This window comes from Lepidochelys kempii, chromosome 5 (genome assembly GCF_965140285.1).
Source record: "Lepidochelys kempii isolate rLepKem1 chromosome 5, rLepKem1.hap1, whole genome shotgun sequence".
Classification (NCBI taxonomy): Eukaryota; Metazoa; Chordata; order Testudines; family Cheloniidae; genus Lepidochelys; species Lepidochelys kempii.
This window is the reverse complement of record NC_136384.1, coordinates 111,268,837-111,285,932: the sequence shown is the minus strand read 5'-3', so window position 1 is coordinate 111,285,932 and position 17,096 is coordinate 111,268,837. Positions and strand designations below refer to the sequence as shown.

General features: G+C 42.9%; 1 protein-coding gene across 3 annotated transcripts in view; it reads right to left on the bottom strand.

Moving 5' to 3' along the window:
• Positions 1-17,096, bottom strand: part of SH3GL2 (SH3 domain containing GRB2 like 2, endophilin A1) — a 144,629-nt gene that overhangs the window by 32,074 nt on the left and 95,459 nt on the right. For all 3 annotated transcript variants that reach the window (XM_078852938.1, XM_073345468.2, XM_073345469.2), the window contains exon 2: positions 1,885-1,953. In XM_078852938.1, the coding sequence (XP_078709064.1) occupies positions 1,885-1,953 (69 nt within the window). The remainder of the gene's footprint in view (positions 1-1,884; positions 1,954-17,096) is intronic.

Here is a 17,096-nt window from a genome sequence, read left to right as displayed (position 1 = left end):
CATGGTAGCTCAGTGACCTATGGAATACGCACTGATGATCCTTTCCTAGCAGAGTGCTGTCCATATGAACAAACACCTCTAGATTTGGCTCTAATTGGCAACCATATCAGCAATCTTTGCAGAGAGCATTGAATGAATGGCCATGGGGACTGAGCTGGTCACTTCTAGAGCTGGTCCCTCTATGTCAGAGTTGAAGAACTATGGTGTGGGTTGGTGCATATGACTTTGCTGTTCTGTGGATAAACAATAGATTTCATTCTCTGGGGGTGCCAATCTCACACTGTTCACAAGCATAAAATGGAACTCACCCTTAACTAAAGCATTGTCCTAGTTTTCATTATAAATCTCAACTGCTGAGAACCTTCTAAAAAAATTGTTTTTGATGATAATTTTTATGTTTTGCCTCAGTGCAAAGCAGGAGCAAAATAAATTCTACAGATGTTTAGTAATGTGAGCAAGGAAAGGCCCCCACTTATGCTTTTCCTCTATGTTCAGGATGACATTTTTGCAGAGAGAGGGAGAGCTAAGCATACAGGTGTGGAGTGTTCACCCCTCTAGATGAAAGATTGTGTGTATACACTGTCATGGGATGCATCACTCACCACTGGTCTGGAGCCTCCTCCTGGTCACTCAGGGGATTAGCTCTTGAGGCAGACTCCTCCTTCCGCAGTTTGTACACCGTCGCTCTGACTCACTCTCTGGTCTGCTGACCCTTTCTCATTCCAGAAACTGCAGTGTGCTCTTCACAGCTTAGCCCTCTGGCTAGGTCACTCAGCATTTCCCTCCTTCTGGGGTACAGTCCTTCAATCCTCTGTCACTCCCACGGTGACCCAGGCAGTATTCCAGTTCACTGCCCCACTGGTCTATGCCACACCCTCAGTGCCTTGTAGAGGAACCTGGGCCTACCCCCTATTCTGGGTTCCGGTCCAGGGACCCTCAACTCAGCAGTTCTGGGCTTTCCATTCTCACTGCTTCCTCCCTTGACTGCTTCCTATCCCCCGTCTCCCCTCCTGTCCCTGGGTGTATCAACTCCAACCCCTGCTTCCACTTCCAAGGAAGTGACTGCAGGCTGCATGCCTCTGAAGCCTCCAAATACTCCTCTCTTTTCCCAGGGAGTGACTGGCCTTTCCCAGCAGCAGCCCCTGTCTGTTGCCAGCTACCTGGCTTTATAGCCCCCCCTCCCACCCCCATTCCTGCCCAGCTAAGCCTGCTTTCAGTTAGCTTCCTGCTCTCCTCCAGGTGCAGTCTGTAGAGGTAATTGGCCTACCTGGCCATCTTAATTCCTGTCAGTCCTGTGTTGGGTGGACACCCCATTACATACACCCACACAGTATTGTAATCCCTTTTCTTCCAAGAGGGATTCACAGCCATGGGAAGGCAGGTGCTGTTGTCACTTTCAGCATCCATGGAGTTTCTGATGGGGGAAGGCATATCTTAACTGCAGCTCTAGATCCAAAGGAGCTCTGCCCAGTGAAGGCTGCTTGGGGGGATGCTCTGAAACTGCAAATATCCTGAGCATCTTGGATACAGTCTTTCCTCAGCCAGCTCTGCCCTTCTTGACTGACCTCAATGAGCTGAGGATTGTGGGATCTTTGTGCCATAAGAATATTCATCCATCCAGGCAAACTTTCTGCTTTCAGGGATCCACTACAGTGGATTAACTCAGGGCTAAATTGAGGCAGATATCACTGATCTCTGCATGTAATATTTGTTATTTATATTTCTTTATTAGAAAATAAAAGGGGGTAACAGACCATAAGTGCAACTCAGCTGTACAATGATTTAGGAATATAAGTCAGGAGACTCATGCTGCTAAATCACTTATCTTTTTATGGTGGATTTAAAAACAAAACACAAAAAACTAATACTTATGTTCAGACTTACCCTCTCCATTTCTTTGAAGTCATCATCTAACTTAGTTCCTTCTGCACCTCCAACCTTCTCACTGACTTTCTGTGGATTAAAAACAAAAGGTAAGATCAGAGATGACTGAAGATCTACCCAGAATTCTCATATATACATTGGTTTCCAGTGCAAAGGTATTTTCCTATAAGAAACTAGCTGGTATAGTGTGACCAGATGCATCAGCCAATCACCTCTGCAGAACTGAGTTTAAATATATGACCTATGTCAGGCGTGAAAAATAGCTTTGTGGTCTATTCTCTTAGGCCTCAATCCTACATTACTGTCAATGGGATTACACATGGTGCGTGAAAGAAGTCTTTGCAGGATTGGGGCTCTACTCGTTTACATCTTGGGGGGATGAACCCAGGATCTCAAAGAACAAGTCTTTACTGCTTGAACTAAAAGGACCATATCCATCACCTCTGAGCAGAATCAGCCTCACAATCCCCTATAAGCACTCTAGCTACTTGAAGGGGCAAACAGCCACACAGCTTGTTAGGATGAGTTGCACACTCCCCCTGGACAGGGATGCTCCCTCCTGACCTTCAGATGCATACATGGCTCAAGCCAGAACTCAGCCTCATATCATTAGAAATCAAATTTACATCCCAATTTTTCCCTACATAAAAGAAACATCCATAGAAAATCATTCTCATACCATGCATGGGCTTGTAGTAATTACATGAACAAACAATTATATCAGAAAGCAGTGGTGGTCATATGAGATATGTATAAAAATATTAAACTTGATGAAATTTCAGTTGAAATAAGGAATAAAGTGAACTCCGGTGACATAGCTTTGACAAGTCTTCATTTCTCACAAAATGCTCAGTGTGGAGATGATTTGGAAATGATTTTGTGATATCCTTTCATTTTCCTGATTCATGTTGGAACACATTAAATGGAGTTTCCCTTTCTCGTCAACAATACGAATGATAATGGATTGTACTGGTGACTGTTATACAGCACCAGTCACCAATGAATCTGTAGGAAACTCACTGTAATAGCACTGTTTGTAACAACGGGCTAAATTTATGACTGGTGTCACAGAAGTCAATTAGATGGATTTGGCCCACTGCCTGTTCTCATCATACACTGTGTCTGCATTTGTCACACTAAATTACACACTATTTTCAGTTTTTACTGTAATTTGCGATTCATTATACTGTACATCATTTAATTGTACATATTCTTCTATGCGTCTGATTCTGATCTCTCTTATACTGGTAAGAAACAAGTGTAACTACTGAATTCAATAATGTTACTCCTGTTACACAGGTGTAAATGAAGTCAGAATAACACGTGTGTTTCCACTTGGTTTCAACCACTCTGTTTACTTTTTGGCTAGCTTGGCACAAAGCAGAGGGAGACCTCAGGGGAGGTGCAGTCTGGCATTTTACTGTTTCATTAGAGGGGGGAACAAGTCCCCCTTTCTATACTTGCCTATGGTGAACAAGATACAGAAATGTGATTAATCTCATCAAGTTCATTCATTCTTGTAAATCAGCAGTGCTGCAAGGTACCCACACTTGAGTACTTACTAATGCAGAGCCATTGCACACACAACATTACCTACCAAATAGGAAACAGTTGTAGCTTCTCTTTGTTTATTGTCGTCAGCTCCTCATTGAGTAGTAGCCAAAACCTGACTAGTACAGATTCATTCAGTTGTGTTAATCATGCACAATACTAGGTGGTTTCCACCAAAAAAAAAAAAAAAAAAAAAAAAAAAAAAAAGAAAGAAAGAGAGAGGAAGCACTTTACTTATCTCATTTCCCCAATAAAGACTGGATGGGCAGAGCTGAAAAGCTTCCATTCAGACACACTCCTGCTGCTACTCTGAATGCAGATGAATCTGTGTGGTCTGCACTATTGAATCGACATGAACAAGCACTCAAATAAGAAAAAACGGTTACCTACCTTTTCGTAACTGTTGTTCGAGATGTATTTCTCATGTCCATTCCATTCTAGGTGTGTGCGTGTCCACGTGCACGGTTGTCTGAGACTTCTGCCTTAGCAGTATCCTTAGGGCCGGCTGTGACTCACTCTGGAGTGCCGTGCTCATGCCTTGGTATATCAGGCACACCGACCCTATACCCTCTCAATTCCTTCTTGCCGACAACTCTGACAGAGGGGCGGGAGGGCAGGTAATGGAACGGACACGAGCAACACATCTTGAAGAACAGTTACGAAAAAGTAGGTAACCGTTTTTTCTTCGAGTGCTTGCTCATGTCGATTCCATTCAAGGTGACTCACAAGCAGTAGCTACAGAGGTGGGCTCGGAGTTCATCGTTTGGTGGCTTGCAGTGATTGGGACCTGCTGGGTCAGTGCATAGTGGGATGTAAAGGTGTGGACCGACGACCAGGTGGCCACCCTACATATGTCCTGGATAGGCACTTGGGCCAAAAAGGCTGCCAAAGATGCCTGCACCCTGATAAAGTGGGTGGTGACGATCACTGGGGAGCAGCACCTTTGCTTGATCATAGCAAAAATGAATGCAGGCAGTGATCCAGGAGGAAATTCTCTGAGTGGAAACAGGGTGACCTTTCATCCTGTCGGCCACAGCAATGAATAATTGCATCAACTTATGGAATGGCTTGGTCCTTTCAATGTACAAGGCCAGAGCCCTCCTGATGTTCAGGGCATGTAGCCTGCGCTCCTCCTCTGATTAATGAAGCTTTGGAAAGAAGACCAGTAAGTAAATGTCTTGGCTCAAATGAAACTGAGAGACCACCTTAGGAAGGAAGGCCAGATGAGGTCTTAGCTGGACCTGTCCTTGTAGAAAATCATGTAAGGTGGCTTTGAGGTGAGCATCTGAATCTTGGCTATCCAGAAGGTCGATGTTACCGCAAGCAGGAATGCGACCTTCCAGGAGAGGAGAAGGAGACAGCAGGAAGCCAAAAGCTCAAAGGAGGGACCCATGAGCCGTGATAGCACCAGATTCAAGTCCCACGGAGGAACAGGATCCCTGACGTGCAGGTAGAGGTGCTCCAGACCCTTGAGGAATCTGGCTGTGGTATCCTGAGAGAAAACTGATCTGCCTTCAAGTGGTAGATAGAAGGCCAAGATGGCCACTAGATGGACCTTGATGGATGAGAGCAACAAGCCCTGAAGCTTGAGGTGCATACGGTAGTCTAGAATCACCTGCAATGGGGCTTGCTTGGGACAGACCCCCTTATTCACCATCCAGCAGGTGAATTCCTTCCATTTGGTCAGGTAGGTGCCCCTGGTGGAGGACTTTTTACTGCCCAACAGGACTTGCCGTTCTTGCGCATTTAGCCGTGCAGCAGCCAAGCCGTCAGATGAAGAGGTGCAGAAGACTGCCATGGTTCTGGGACAACAGGTCTGCCCTGAGCACCATCTGTGATAGGGTTTTGCCACAAAGAGTTCCAGCAGCATGCTGAACCAGTCTTGGTGCGGCCACACTAGCCCTATGAGGATGACCTTTGTCCTGTCCTGCTTGATCTTCAGGAGGACCCTGGGCAGCATGGCACTGGAGGGAAGGTGTACATCAGAGCCCCCAACCACAGAAGCAGGAAAGCATCTGACAGGGATCTCCTGTCACTGCCCTGGAACGAACAGAAGACGTGGCATTTTCTGTTCTGCCTAGATGCAAATAGGTCCTCCTGGGGAGTTCCCCACCTGCGGAAGATAGAACTGACCACCTCCGGGTGAAGGGACCACTCATGAGGAGAATGTCCTGCTGAGGCTTTCCGCCCAAGCTTTCCTGGCCCCCGGGAGGTGAGCGGCCATGAGATGGATGTCGTGCTGCAGGCAGAAATCCCAGAGCCGGAGCACTTCCTGACGTAGGACGGATGACCTGGCTTCCCCCGCTTGTTGATATAGAAGACCGTGGCTGTGTTGTCCATTAGATGTTGAACCACCTTGCCTTGTATATGAGGCCAAAAGGCTTGGCAGGCTAGGTGAATCACCCTGAGTTCCCTGATGTTGAGGTGCAGGGATTGATGACCATGAGTACTGAGATCGCCTGAGTGTGCTTCCCAACCCAGGTCTGAAGCATCAGAGACAAGAGTCACCAACAAGACTGGGGGAGTGAATGGGACTCCCTCCAGTGCCAGTGTAGGATCTTTTTCCACCAGGTAAAAGACAGTACGCTATCTGGAATCCTGATCACCTGGTCCATATTGTGCTGGTTGGGGACTGTGCTGGATGATGCCAGCCACACCTGTAGGGGCCTGAGGCGGAGTCACACATGCCGGATCATGTAAGTGCATGCTGCCATGTGACCCAACAGTCTCAGGCAGGTGTGGGCAGTGGTGAGTGGTTGGGCACGCAGAGACAAGATGAGGTCCACCATGGCCTGGAACAGAGTCTTGGGGAGGAAGGCTTTGGCTCGAGTGGTGTCAAGTACAGCCCAAATGAATTCTCTACATTGCACTGGGGTGAGGGTCAACTTTTTGTTGTTTATTATTATTATTGTCACAGGTGGAACAGTCCAGATTGAGATGCCTCTGCACCTGATCTGAGGACCGGCCCCTTAGGGGGAAGAGTCAATGGAGACGACACCAAATATGAGTCCCAGGAGGATACAGGATAGGTTGAAGAGGATTATAAGGGAGAATAGGAATGGAAAGAATTTGCAGCCAGAGGGAACAGGGGCTAGACTGGAGAATAGCACAGTCACCAGGAAAAGGCAGGTCTACGTGATCGGGGACTCTTTACTGAGAAGAATAGACAGGCCTGTAACCAGAGCTGATCCAGAGAATAGAAGGGTGTGCTGTCTTCCAGGTGCTAAGATACAGGATGTAGACCTGAGGTTGAAAAGGATCCTAAAGGGAGCGGGAAAGAATCCCCTACTTATCCTTCATGTGGGAACAAATGATATGGCTAGATTCTCGCTGGAACGTATAAAGGGGGACTATGCTAGACTGGGCAAGATGCTTAAGGAAATCGAGGCTCAGGTGATCTTTAGTGGGATTCTGCCTGTTCCTAGAGAAGGGCAACAAAGTTGTGACAAGATTATGACAATACAGATGGCTTAGGCAGTGGTGCTATAAGGAGGGCTTTGGGATGTATGGCCACAGGGAGGCGTTCATGGACAGAGGACAGTTCTCTCAGGATGGACTTCATCTGAGTAAGGAAGGAAATAGACTTCTAGGATGGAGGCTGTCACAACTGATTAAGAGAGCTTTAAACTAGGAATTTGGGGGGGGGGGGGGTTGGGAGATGTCCAGGTAATCTCCATGCCAGATTTTAGCATTTAGAGGAAAGAAAACAAAGTAAGAAAGGATACAGCTGTGGGTAGGAGAATGGACATAAGGAGGAAGGGCAGTGTGGATACCAGTCTAATTGGTCATACTGGCTGTAGAATGACCATGTCTAATCAGGTACAGAATGTGAGCGAGGCCAAACAGCAAAAATTAAGATTTTGTACACCAATGCGAGGAACCTAGGTAATAAAATGGAGGAATTAGAGCTACTGGTGCAGGAAGTGAAAACGGATAGTATAGGGATAACAGAAACATGGTGGAATAGTAGTCATGACTGGACTACAGGTATTGAAGGGCATATGCTGTTTAGGAAAGACAGAAATAAAGGTACAGGTGGTGGAGTAGCATTGTAGATCAATGATGAGGTAGAATGTAAAGAAATAAGAAGCGATGGAATGGATAAAACAGAGTCCATCTAGGCAAAAATCACATTGAGGAAGAAAACTACTCGAGCCTCCCCTGTGATAGTGCTTGGGGTGTGCTATAGACCGCTGGAATCTAATTTTGATATGGATAGAGCCCTCTTTAATGAAGTAAATACTAATGGAAACTGCGTGATCATAGGAGACTTTAAACTTCCCAGATATAGACTGGAGGACGAGTGCTAGTAATAATAATAGGGCTCAGATTTTCCTAGATGCGATAGCTGATGGAGTCCTTCATCAAGTAGCTGCTGAACCGACTAGAGGGGATGCCATTTTAGATTTAGTTTTGGTGTGTAGTGAGGACCTCATAGAAGAAATGGTTGTAGGGGACAATCTTGGTTCAAGTGATCATGAGCTAATTCAGTGCAAACTGAATGGAAGGATAAACAAAAATAAATCTGTGACTAGGGTTTTTGATTTCAAAAGGGCTGACTTTCAAAAATTAAGGAAATTAGTTAGGGAAGTGGATTGGACTGAAGAATTTATGGATCTAAAGGCAGAGGAGGCCTGGGATTACTTTAAGTCAAAACTGCAGAAGCTATCGGAAGCCTGCATCCCAAGAAAGGGGAAAAATTCATAGGCAGGAAATGTAGACCAAGCTGGATGAGCAAGCATCTCAGAGAGGTGATTAAGAAAAAGCAGAAAGCATACAGGGAGTGGAAGATGGGAGGGATCAGAAAGGAAAGCTACCTTATTGAGGCCAGAATATGTAGGGATAAAGTGAGACAAGCTAAAAGTCAAGTAGAGTTGGACCTTGCAAAGGGAATTAAAACCAATAGTAAAAGGTTCTATAGCCATATAAATAAGAAGAAAACAAAGAAAGAAGTGGGACCGCTAAACAGTGAGGATGGAGTGGAGGTTAAGATAATCTAGGCGTGGCCCAATATCTAAACAAATACTTTGCCTCAGTCTTTAATAAGGCTAATGAGGGTCTTAGGGATAATGGTAGCATGACAAATGGGAATGAGAATATGGAGGTAGATGTTACTATATCTAAGGTAGAAGCGAAACTCGAACCACTTAATGGGACTAAATCGGGGGGCTCAGATAATCTTCATCCAAGAATATTAAAGGAATTGGCACACGAAATGGCAAGCCCATTAGCAAGAATTTTTAATGAATCTGTAAACTCAGGGGTTGTGCTGAATGAGTGGAGAATTACTGACATAGTTCCTATTTTTAAGAAAGGAAAAAAAAAGGTAATCCAGGTAACTACAGGCCTGTTAGTTTGACATCTGTAAAACGTATGCAAGTCTTGGAAAAAATTTTGAAGGAGAAAGTAATTAAGGACATTGAGGTCAATGGTAAATGGGACAAAATACAACATGGTTTTACAAAAGGTAGATTGTGCCAAACCAACCTGATCTCCTTCTTTGAGAAAGTAACAGATTTTTTAGACAAAGGAAACGCAATGGATCTAATTTACCTAGATTTCAGTAAGGCGTTTGATACTGTGCCACATGGGGAATTATTAGTTAAATTGGAAAAGATGGGGATCAATATGAAAATTGAAAGATGGATAAGGAATTGGTTAACAGGGAGACTACAGTGGGTCATACTGAAAAGTGAACTGTCAGGCTGGAGGGAGGTTACCAGTGGAATTCCTCAGAGATCGGTTTTGGGACCAATCTTTTTATTACTGATCTTGGCACAAAAAGTGGGAGTGTGCTCATAAAGTTTGCGGATGATACAAAGCTGGGAGGTATTGCCAATTTAGAGACAGACAGGGATGTCATACAGGAAGATCTGGATGACCTTGTAAACTGGAGTAATAGTAATAGGATGAAATTTAATAGTGAGAAGTGTGAGGTCATGCATTTAGGGATTAATAAGAATTTTAGTTATAAGCTGGGGACATATCAATTAGAAGTAACGGAGGAGGAGAAGGACCTTGGAGTATTGGTTGACCATAGGATGACTATGAGCCGCCAGTGTGATTTGACTGTGAAAAAAGCTAATGTGGTCTTGGGATGCATTAGGCGAGGTATTTCCAGTAGAGATAAGGAGGTTTGAGTACCATTATACAAGGCACTGGTGAGACCTCACCTGGAATACTGTGCGCAGTTCTAGTCTCCCATGTTTAAGAAGGATGAATTCAAACTAGAACAGGTACAGAGAAGGGCTACTTGGATGATCTGAGAAATGGAAAACCTGTCTTATGAAAGGAGACTCAAGGAGCTTGGCTTGTTTAGCCTAACCAAAAGAAGGCTGAGGGGAGATATGATTGCTCTCTATAAATATATCTAACTACTAAACTACAACTAACTAAATCACTGACTGAACAACAAAGGAGAATGATCTGAACAGTGACAAACTGCTAATGCTCTTGCTAAGCAAGATCAGGAGTTCCAACTAACCGTCACAGGTGGTAAGAAAGAACTGAGAGGGCATAGGGCTGGCAGTGCCTGATACACTGCGGCATGAGCGTGGCCCTCCAGTGTGGATACCGCTAAGGCAAAAGTCTCTGACCACAGTGCACGTGGGCACGCACACACCTAAAATGGAATTGACATGAGCAAGCACTCAAAGAAGAACTACTGCAACAAAAGGGTGTCCCAAGGCCCAATTCGGATCTGAACATAAACATAAATCAACAGTAACCCCACTGAAGTCAGTGGAACTACGCACCAGATCATAGTTGTAGTGAGATCGGATTTGGGCCCTATACTTTTAACTTGCAACTGTGTTTTTGATAACCTGCTCTGATACTTGTTTGCCAACTGCAATGGGTGCTATGGATGAAGGATAGTGACAGCACATTTTCTCCACAAGCAGAGCCCATACTATAGCCATTATCATTTCACAAAGTAATTCAAAACTGTTCTGTACAACTATGCTACACAGAATTCGCAAAGACTATAACATCACATACTGTCAGCATCCCTGACTGTAGGCGTTGCATATGTGAGACTGATTCCATAGGAACGCTGGCTTGCTGAAGGGAAATGAAAACGTCTTATTTACAATGTGTTTTTTTTTTATTAGCAGGACGCATCACGAAGAGTTAGAATATATAAAAAATTAAATATGGGATGCTTGCCTATATTAGCCTTTCTTACAATTCACTTGAATGCACAAATCTAGATGAGTTTTTTTTAATAAAAAAAAGAGAACAATGAGGCTGCTATAAGGACACAGATCCAGTTTTCAAAAATCTAATTGGAGGGATTTGCATCTGTTGATGTAAATGAGCCCTTTTACAACAACTGAGGATCTCAGCCACTAGGAGTGAATTACACACCTATCTTAGGGCACTCAAGAAAAAAAGAGGGAAAGCGGTTTCTTTGCAAGTGTAAATTCACTAACTGCCCTTTTCCTGGTTATATTCTCCATATTGTTTTACCAGCGTATAAGAATACAACATCACCATAAGTTGGTTCTCTTTTATACAGCCTTATAAATCCATTTGATTCGGTTAGCCAAAGCCAGTTAATGTCCTTTGAAAATATGCCAATTAAATCAACTGGCTTCGCAGGCTCATGTACAATCTTTCCACTTTCATCTTAAATTGTGCCAGTACCCTGTAGTTGAAAAAAGGGCCAGTACAAAAACATGCAGGTAAGACATGGAAGGGATGGTATTCATGTTTTTTTTTTTTTACTCAAACTAAAAAATGACATGGACAATGAAAGTACACTCCACCCCCGGCTGAGTGCATGAGAAAGCTATTCTACAGAGCCTGGCCTGATCTCACTTCCATGGATTATAACCTTTAAATCCCCACTATCTTCAATGGAATTACTCCAGAATTACACTGGTGCAAGCAAAAACAGAAGCAGAGTTAGAAAATGGATCCTCATCTTTTTTATGTTTGTCATACCCAAACAATGCAAAATGTATTTGCTTCCAGTCCAGAGGGATGATTTCAGATCAAAATGAAAGAACAAAAGAAGAAGAAATGCAAAATTTCCATGAAAGAAAAAGCGAAGTCTCTCTCCCACTCAAAAAAACTTCTCATGAATCCTCTCACAGCCCTGTCCCCATCAGTCAGACATTTTACTTTTAAAGTAGTAGTATACAAAAAACAGAATCACAGCTGCATGCTGGGAGTAATAGTCACAGCTCAGGAAGGTATGCATGAGAATATAGTTACAGTAGAACCTCAGAGTTACAAATACCAGAGTTACAAACTGACCAATCACACACCACATTTGGAACCGGAAGTATGCAATCAGGCAGCAGCAGAGCCAATGAAAAAAAAAGCAAATACAGTATTGCTAAACGTAAATGAATAAAAAATAACGGAAAACCAGCATTTTTCTTCTGCATAGTAAAGTTTCAAAGTTGTATTAAGTCAATGTTCAGTTGTAAACTTTTAAAAGGTCAACCATAATGTTTTGTTCAGAGCTACAAACATTTTGGAGTTACGAACAACCTCCATTCCTGAAGTGTTCATAACGCTGAGGTTCTACTGTATTAGTATTAAATCATCATCTGACGTGGATAGCAACCTCACACATAAAAGCTCATCTTCAGTCAGCCTGATCAGAAATGTACCTTTGTATTCATCAATATACAATTATCAAGATATATAGTTTTTAATTGAAGTACTGTGTGGAATTTTTCTTGCATTTGAGAAAAAAATCTATTGAAAAAGCCTTGTCAAAATAACAGGCCCTAATTGCAGGAGGAAATAATTCTCCCCCAAGCAAATCTTACAAATAGTTAGTCCCACATTTTGGAATGTAAATATCCTGCACTCTGCAGGAATGTATATTCACCGGGGATTTTAAACTACACAGATTCCTTTGTGGGAGTTGGCCAAAGAAGTCTGAGACCTAGAAAGTCAATGCCAATTTCCCTAAGAATTCCATAAAAACTGAGAAAATGTTCTGAGTAAGAAAATAACCAGAACACTTGATGGGACAATGGGAGAGAGAGTTACAAATTTACAAGTTCCAATACCAAATTTAGGAAGAAAAAAAAAAAAGGGGGGGGGGGGCTTTGCAGGCTCACAAGGCTAGCTACATCCATACCTGTCCATGTGTGCAGACAGTTACTCAATGAAACATTAAGCACCTGCATTTGTGCCTTTGAAAATCAGGCTCAATATTCCTCCCTAGGTTTCAGAACCGTGATTTGTCATAAGAACAAACTCTTAGTTTCCAGAGAAGAAACATATGGATGAAGGAGTATTAAATATTATATTCCATCTGCATGAGAAGCTGTTTTGTGATTTTGGAGGTTGGGATTGTTTCCCCTGCATAATTAGGTTAGACTGCTAGTCTTGATTCTGTCTCTTATATGGTTACTTGTTTTAGAACACTGTTTGACTTAGTTTCTGAAGGCAATTAAGCTGAGCCAGAGAGGAATAAGAGTCATACAAGAATGCGATCAGTTTAAAATGTATGGAAGATTCTTTGCCAGAACTGAGCTGTCCTAGTGAAGTTCAAATCTAGAGAAGATCTCAGATTATCTGGGACTGAAAGGTCACCGAAAGGCAGAAAGCCCTAGCATCCGTCACAACGCTGACTGCAGGCTGCTGATGTACCAAGGAACACAGAGGTTTCACTGCTGGCAGCTTATCAAGGTGGTTGGCATTTGATTAAACATTTAAAATGAATTTCTCTTCACAGCATTATAGAAAACCACAGAATGCATTTATTGCCTGTCTAGAATTCCTACACAGAAAACTCATTTTTAAGACAATACTAAAAAGGAACAGTGTACTACATCAAGTGGTCAAATCAAGGCATCGGCGGTCCTCAAACTCAGGTCCCAGTTTTGCCACTGAGTTTTGTACTTTGTGCTGTGGCTCTGTATAGCTTTTGTCAAATCACGATAAAATTAAATAGACCTAACTTACAATGGCATACAGCCACCAAAGTAATTACAGCACTTGTGAATATCTATACTTCGTTCCATGTGTCGGCGGTGCACATCCTCACCAGGAACGCTTGCACAGATTGAATGGTCAGTGTGGAACATGGTAGGCTGGCTTCTGAAAGCCTGCAACTGTTGATGTAAGCAACACAGTGTCTACACTGACGCTATGTCAACCTAACTACATTGACATTGACTCTACGTCACTTGTGGGGAGAGGGAGGTTATTAAGTCAGTGTAGTGGTCAAGTTACGTTGGTGGGAGTGAAATTTTAGCATAGATACTTACAGAGTTGGGTCGAAGCAAGGCTGCTTACATTGATCTCTCTTTGTAGTGTAGACCACTTACTCCGTTTGACTTGTATCTGAGGCCAGGTCTACACTACAGACCTATATCAGTATAACTATGCTGCTCCGCGGTGTGAAAAATCCACAGCCCAGAGCAATGTATTTATACCGATCTAACCCTCAGTGTAGACAGCACTATGTCAATGGGAGAGCTTCTCCCGTCAACATAGCTACTGCCTCTCAGGGAGGTGGATTAACTACGCCAATGGGAGAAGCTCTCCCATCTGCATAGAAGAGTCTTCACTTAAGTGCTACAGCGGCACAGCTGTAGCTCTGCATGTGAAGACAAGCCCTCAGTTCACCAGAGTAACAAGGCAGCTTAGTTATCCAGAGCCAAATTCTGCTACGGTTACTCATTTATTCCAACTGGAGTATTTACAGAGTACAGTTCTACTTAATAGAAAGGTAGCAAAATTGGGCCCTTACTCTTTGTAAAGTGACTTCATATTCTCAGAAGAAAGGTGCTATGGGCCTGATCCTGTCCCATAAAAGTCAATGGCAAAACTTTCATTGACTTCTCTGGTGCAGGATCAGGGCCTATTTACCGTATGTGCAAAGCAGTATTACTAACATTTTCTTAAATGAAATCTGAGAGCCTCATACGCTGTACAAGCTGGAACAAACCAACTAGCCAAGACTTACCACAAAATCATGGGAGCTGGCGACATTGCACTAGTTTCGGACTTGACAAAAGGTGACAGAGAGAGGGAATTAATTAGGATATAGACATTGTATTAATTTATACAATTTTGCATGTGGACATTAAGATATTTGAAATGTCAGTATGTCAGAAATTATTTATGCCAATTCCAGTGATAATGATAGGATCTGAAGATCTGCTCCTTAGTGACTTGCCTACCTTCTCTCCAGTTTCCCCAACTCTAACCTAGGCAAACGTAGGTTTCAGGGGGTTGGACTAGATGACCTCCTGAGGTCCCTTCCAACCCTGATATTCTATGATTCTATGATAGGTGAAATTTGAATTATATTGCACAGGCAGATATTATTTACTCCTCATACTAGTCCTTAGAATTTAGCGCAAAGGGTTGATGGCACTATGGAATCCGAAAATGCAAGCAGCTCCCCATTGTTAACAGAAGTGATTATTTGCCTACCTGGCCAATCTCCATTATTACCTCTGTTAATAATAGGGAGCCACTTCCACTTTTGTATTCTGTATTGCCAAAATAACATGTTGCTAAATTCTGTGCATGATGCACTAGGCTCCTAATATAGTCACTGAAATCTGTATCAATAACAGCAAAAATAAAAACTATACAGGATTTAAGATGTACACAGCCAAATGTAAATATATAAGTATGTATATAGCTTTTCAAAACAGAGTGCAGGAAATGGGGCTCAGATGTTGACATAAATAATATCTAACCTGTGCAATATAATTCATATTTCACCCATGTTAAACACCATTGTGCCCACTATAGAGTTGGGGAAACAGGAGGAAGGTAGGTAAGTCTTAAGGCACAGAGCTGGTAATCATTTGGAGCTCTGGGTTCCGATCCTGGTTTGCCACAGGCTTCTGGTATGACCTTCTGCAAGTCACTGACTGTCTCTGTGCCTCCCATTATAAAAAGCGAAAAATAATACTTTTTTCTCTGTCTTCTCTATTCAGACTGTACACTCTTTGGGACAGAGGTTTTTACTGTGCGTATGCACAGTACCTGCCACATTCTTTAAACATCAGAGTCCTCTTGTTGGTAAAGACCAGAAATGTGATTTCTGTCTATTAAAACAGGCCCCCAAACTCTGAGGAACTGATATTTTCATGCTACTTCTTCTGTGTGAAGCATGGGGCACACTAGTTCCCTTTCATGAGAGGGAGTGGGCATGAGCTGGGAAGAGAACGAGAAGTCAATTGTGCTCTGCCTTTTGATTATGGTCGTCTGGTCTCAGACATCTGAAAATAAAGTCTGCCACCTATCCATTCAGACTTGCCCTGCTATCCAATTAACAGGAGTCATGAAAGGCCAAGAGACTCATCATTTAAATTAGGGAACACCTTTAAAAAAAACCAAAACACACACACACACACACACACCACCAGAGGTAAAGAGAATAATGCTGCTTATATGAACTCTCAGGCAACCAGACAGTCAATAAACACTTGTTATGGGTAGGTTTACTGGTGCTTCTCTGCCTAGGCTTATCAGCCTCTCGTGCTTCAGGGGTGACCTGTTCTTGCCACTCCTGGTTGATATGTGGTGTGAGATAAGGCTCTGACTACTTGTACGCTGGATGTGCTGGGGCTGCTACACGAGCGATGAGGAAGCAGGCAGCAGTTTACTTCCTTTCCCCTACTCCTTCTCTGGCTTGACCATTACAATGAAAGTCCTTCTAGGCAGTAATTGTCTTTTACCGTGTGTATGCACAACACCTAGCACAATTGAGCAGGGGTTTGGACCAGATGACCTCCTGAGGTCTCTTCCAAATCTAATCCTCTATGATTAGGCTTCAGTCTACGTCAAGGCCTGTAGGCACTACTATAGGCATGAAGACTAATGAAAACCATATGTATAGGGGTTAGTGGACACCATTTAACTAAAAATTTCATTTTACTAGGTAAAATGCACCAAAACCAGATTCTCATTTCCAAAGGCAAACTGGCCAAGATAATTGATAAACTCCAACATGTTAATAAAAATAGCCCTACAGAAATTGTTTGTATAGGACTATCCAACATTCTGTATTGTATATCGGTTATGAGACCTACAAATGTAAAACAAAACAGATCACAACACTACATGTCATGAACAATCATCAGGAAATGACAACTCCAATCTATGATTAAATAGATCAAATGATACTAAAGGTCGATAGCTTCAAATCCTTTTTTGTAGTCATTTCTTGCTAATAGCTCCTGAAAATTCAAATGCCCCTCTTCTCAAAGGGAGTCAGCCTTTTAAAGAGCCAACTGTTTAATAACGCATCAGATTGTCAATGATGCACTGATGAGGAAAATGTAAGTAGATGCTGATGAGAAGAAGTTGGAACTCAGCCAAGCAATATGCTATAGCTAAATATGTACCTCCACTAGTGCTCCAGACATTGTGTTTAACAGCCCGTTCAACAGAATATACATCCCAATGATGAGCATGAAAACTGCTCACTCATCTACATGTCAACTCCATATCATAAGATATTGACAATACTTAGAAATACGATGTTAGTGCTATTTAGTAACCCGAGGTAGGTAGATTGCATCATAAATGCAGAGTGCTAAGGTCAGCACACACTCTCATCAATACCACCACCTGGGCCTGTGAGACACAGTGGCTGATTGGTGGTTCACTACTCTGTCATTAATATTCTTGTGGGATACACATACAGGGTGTGTACAAAGAGTTAT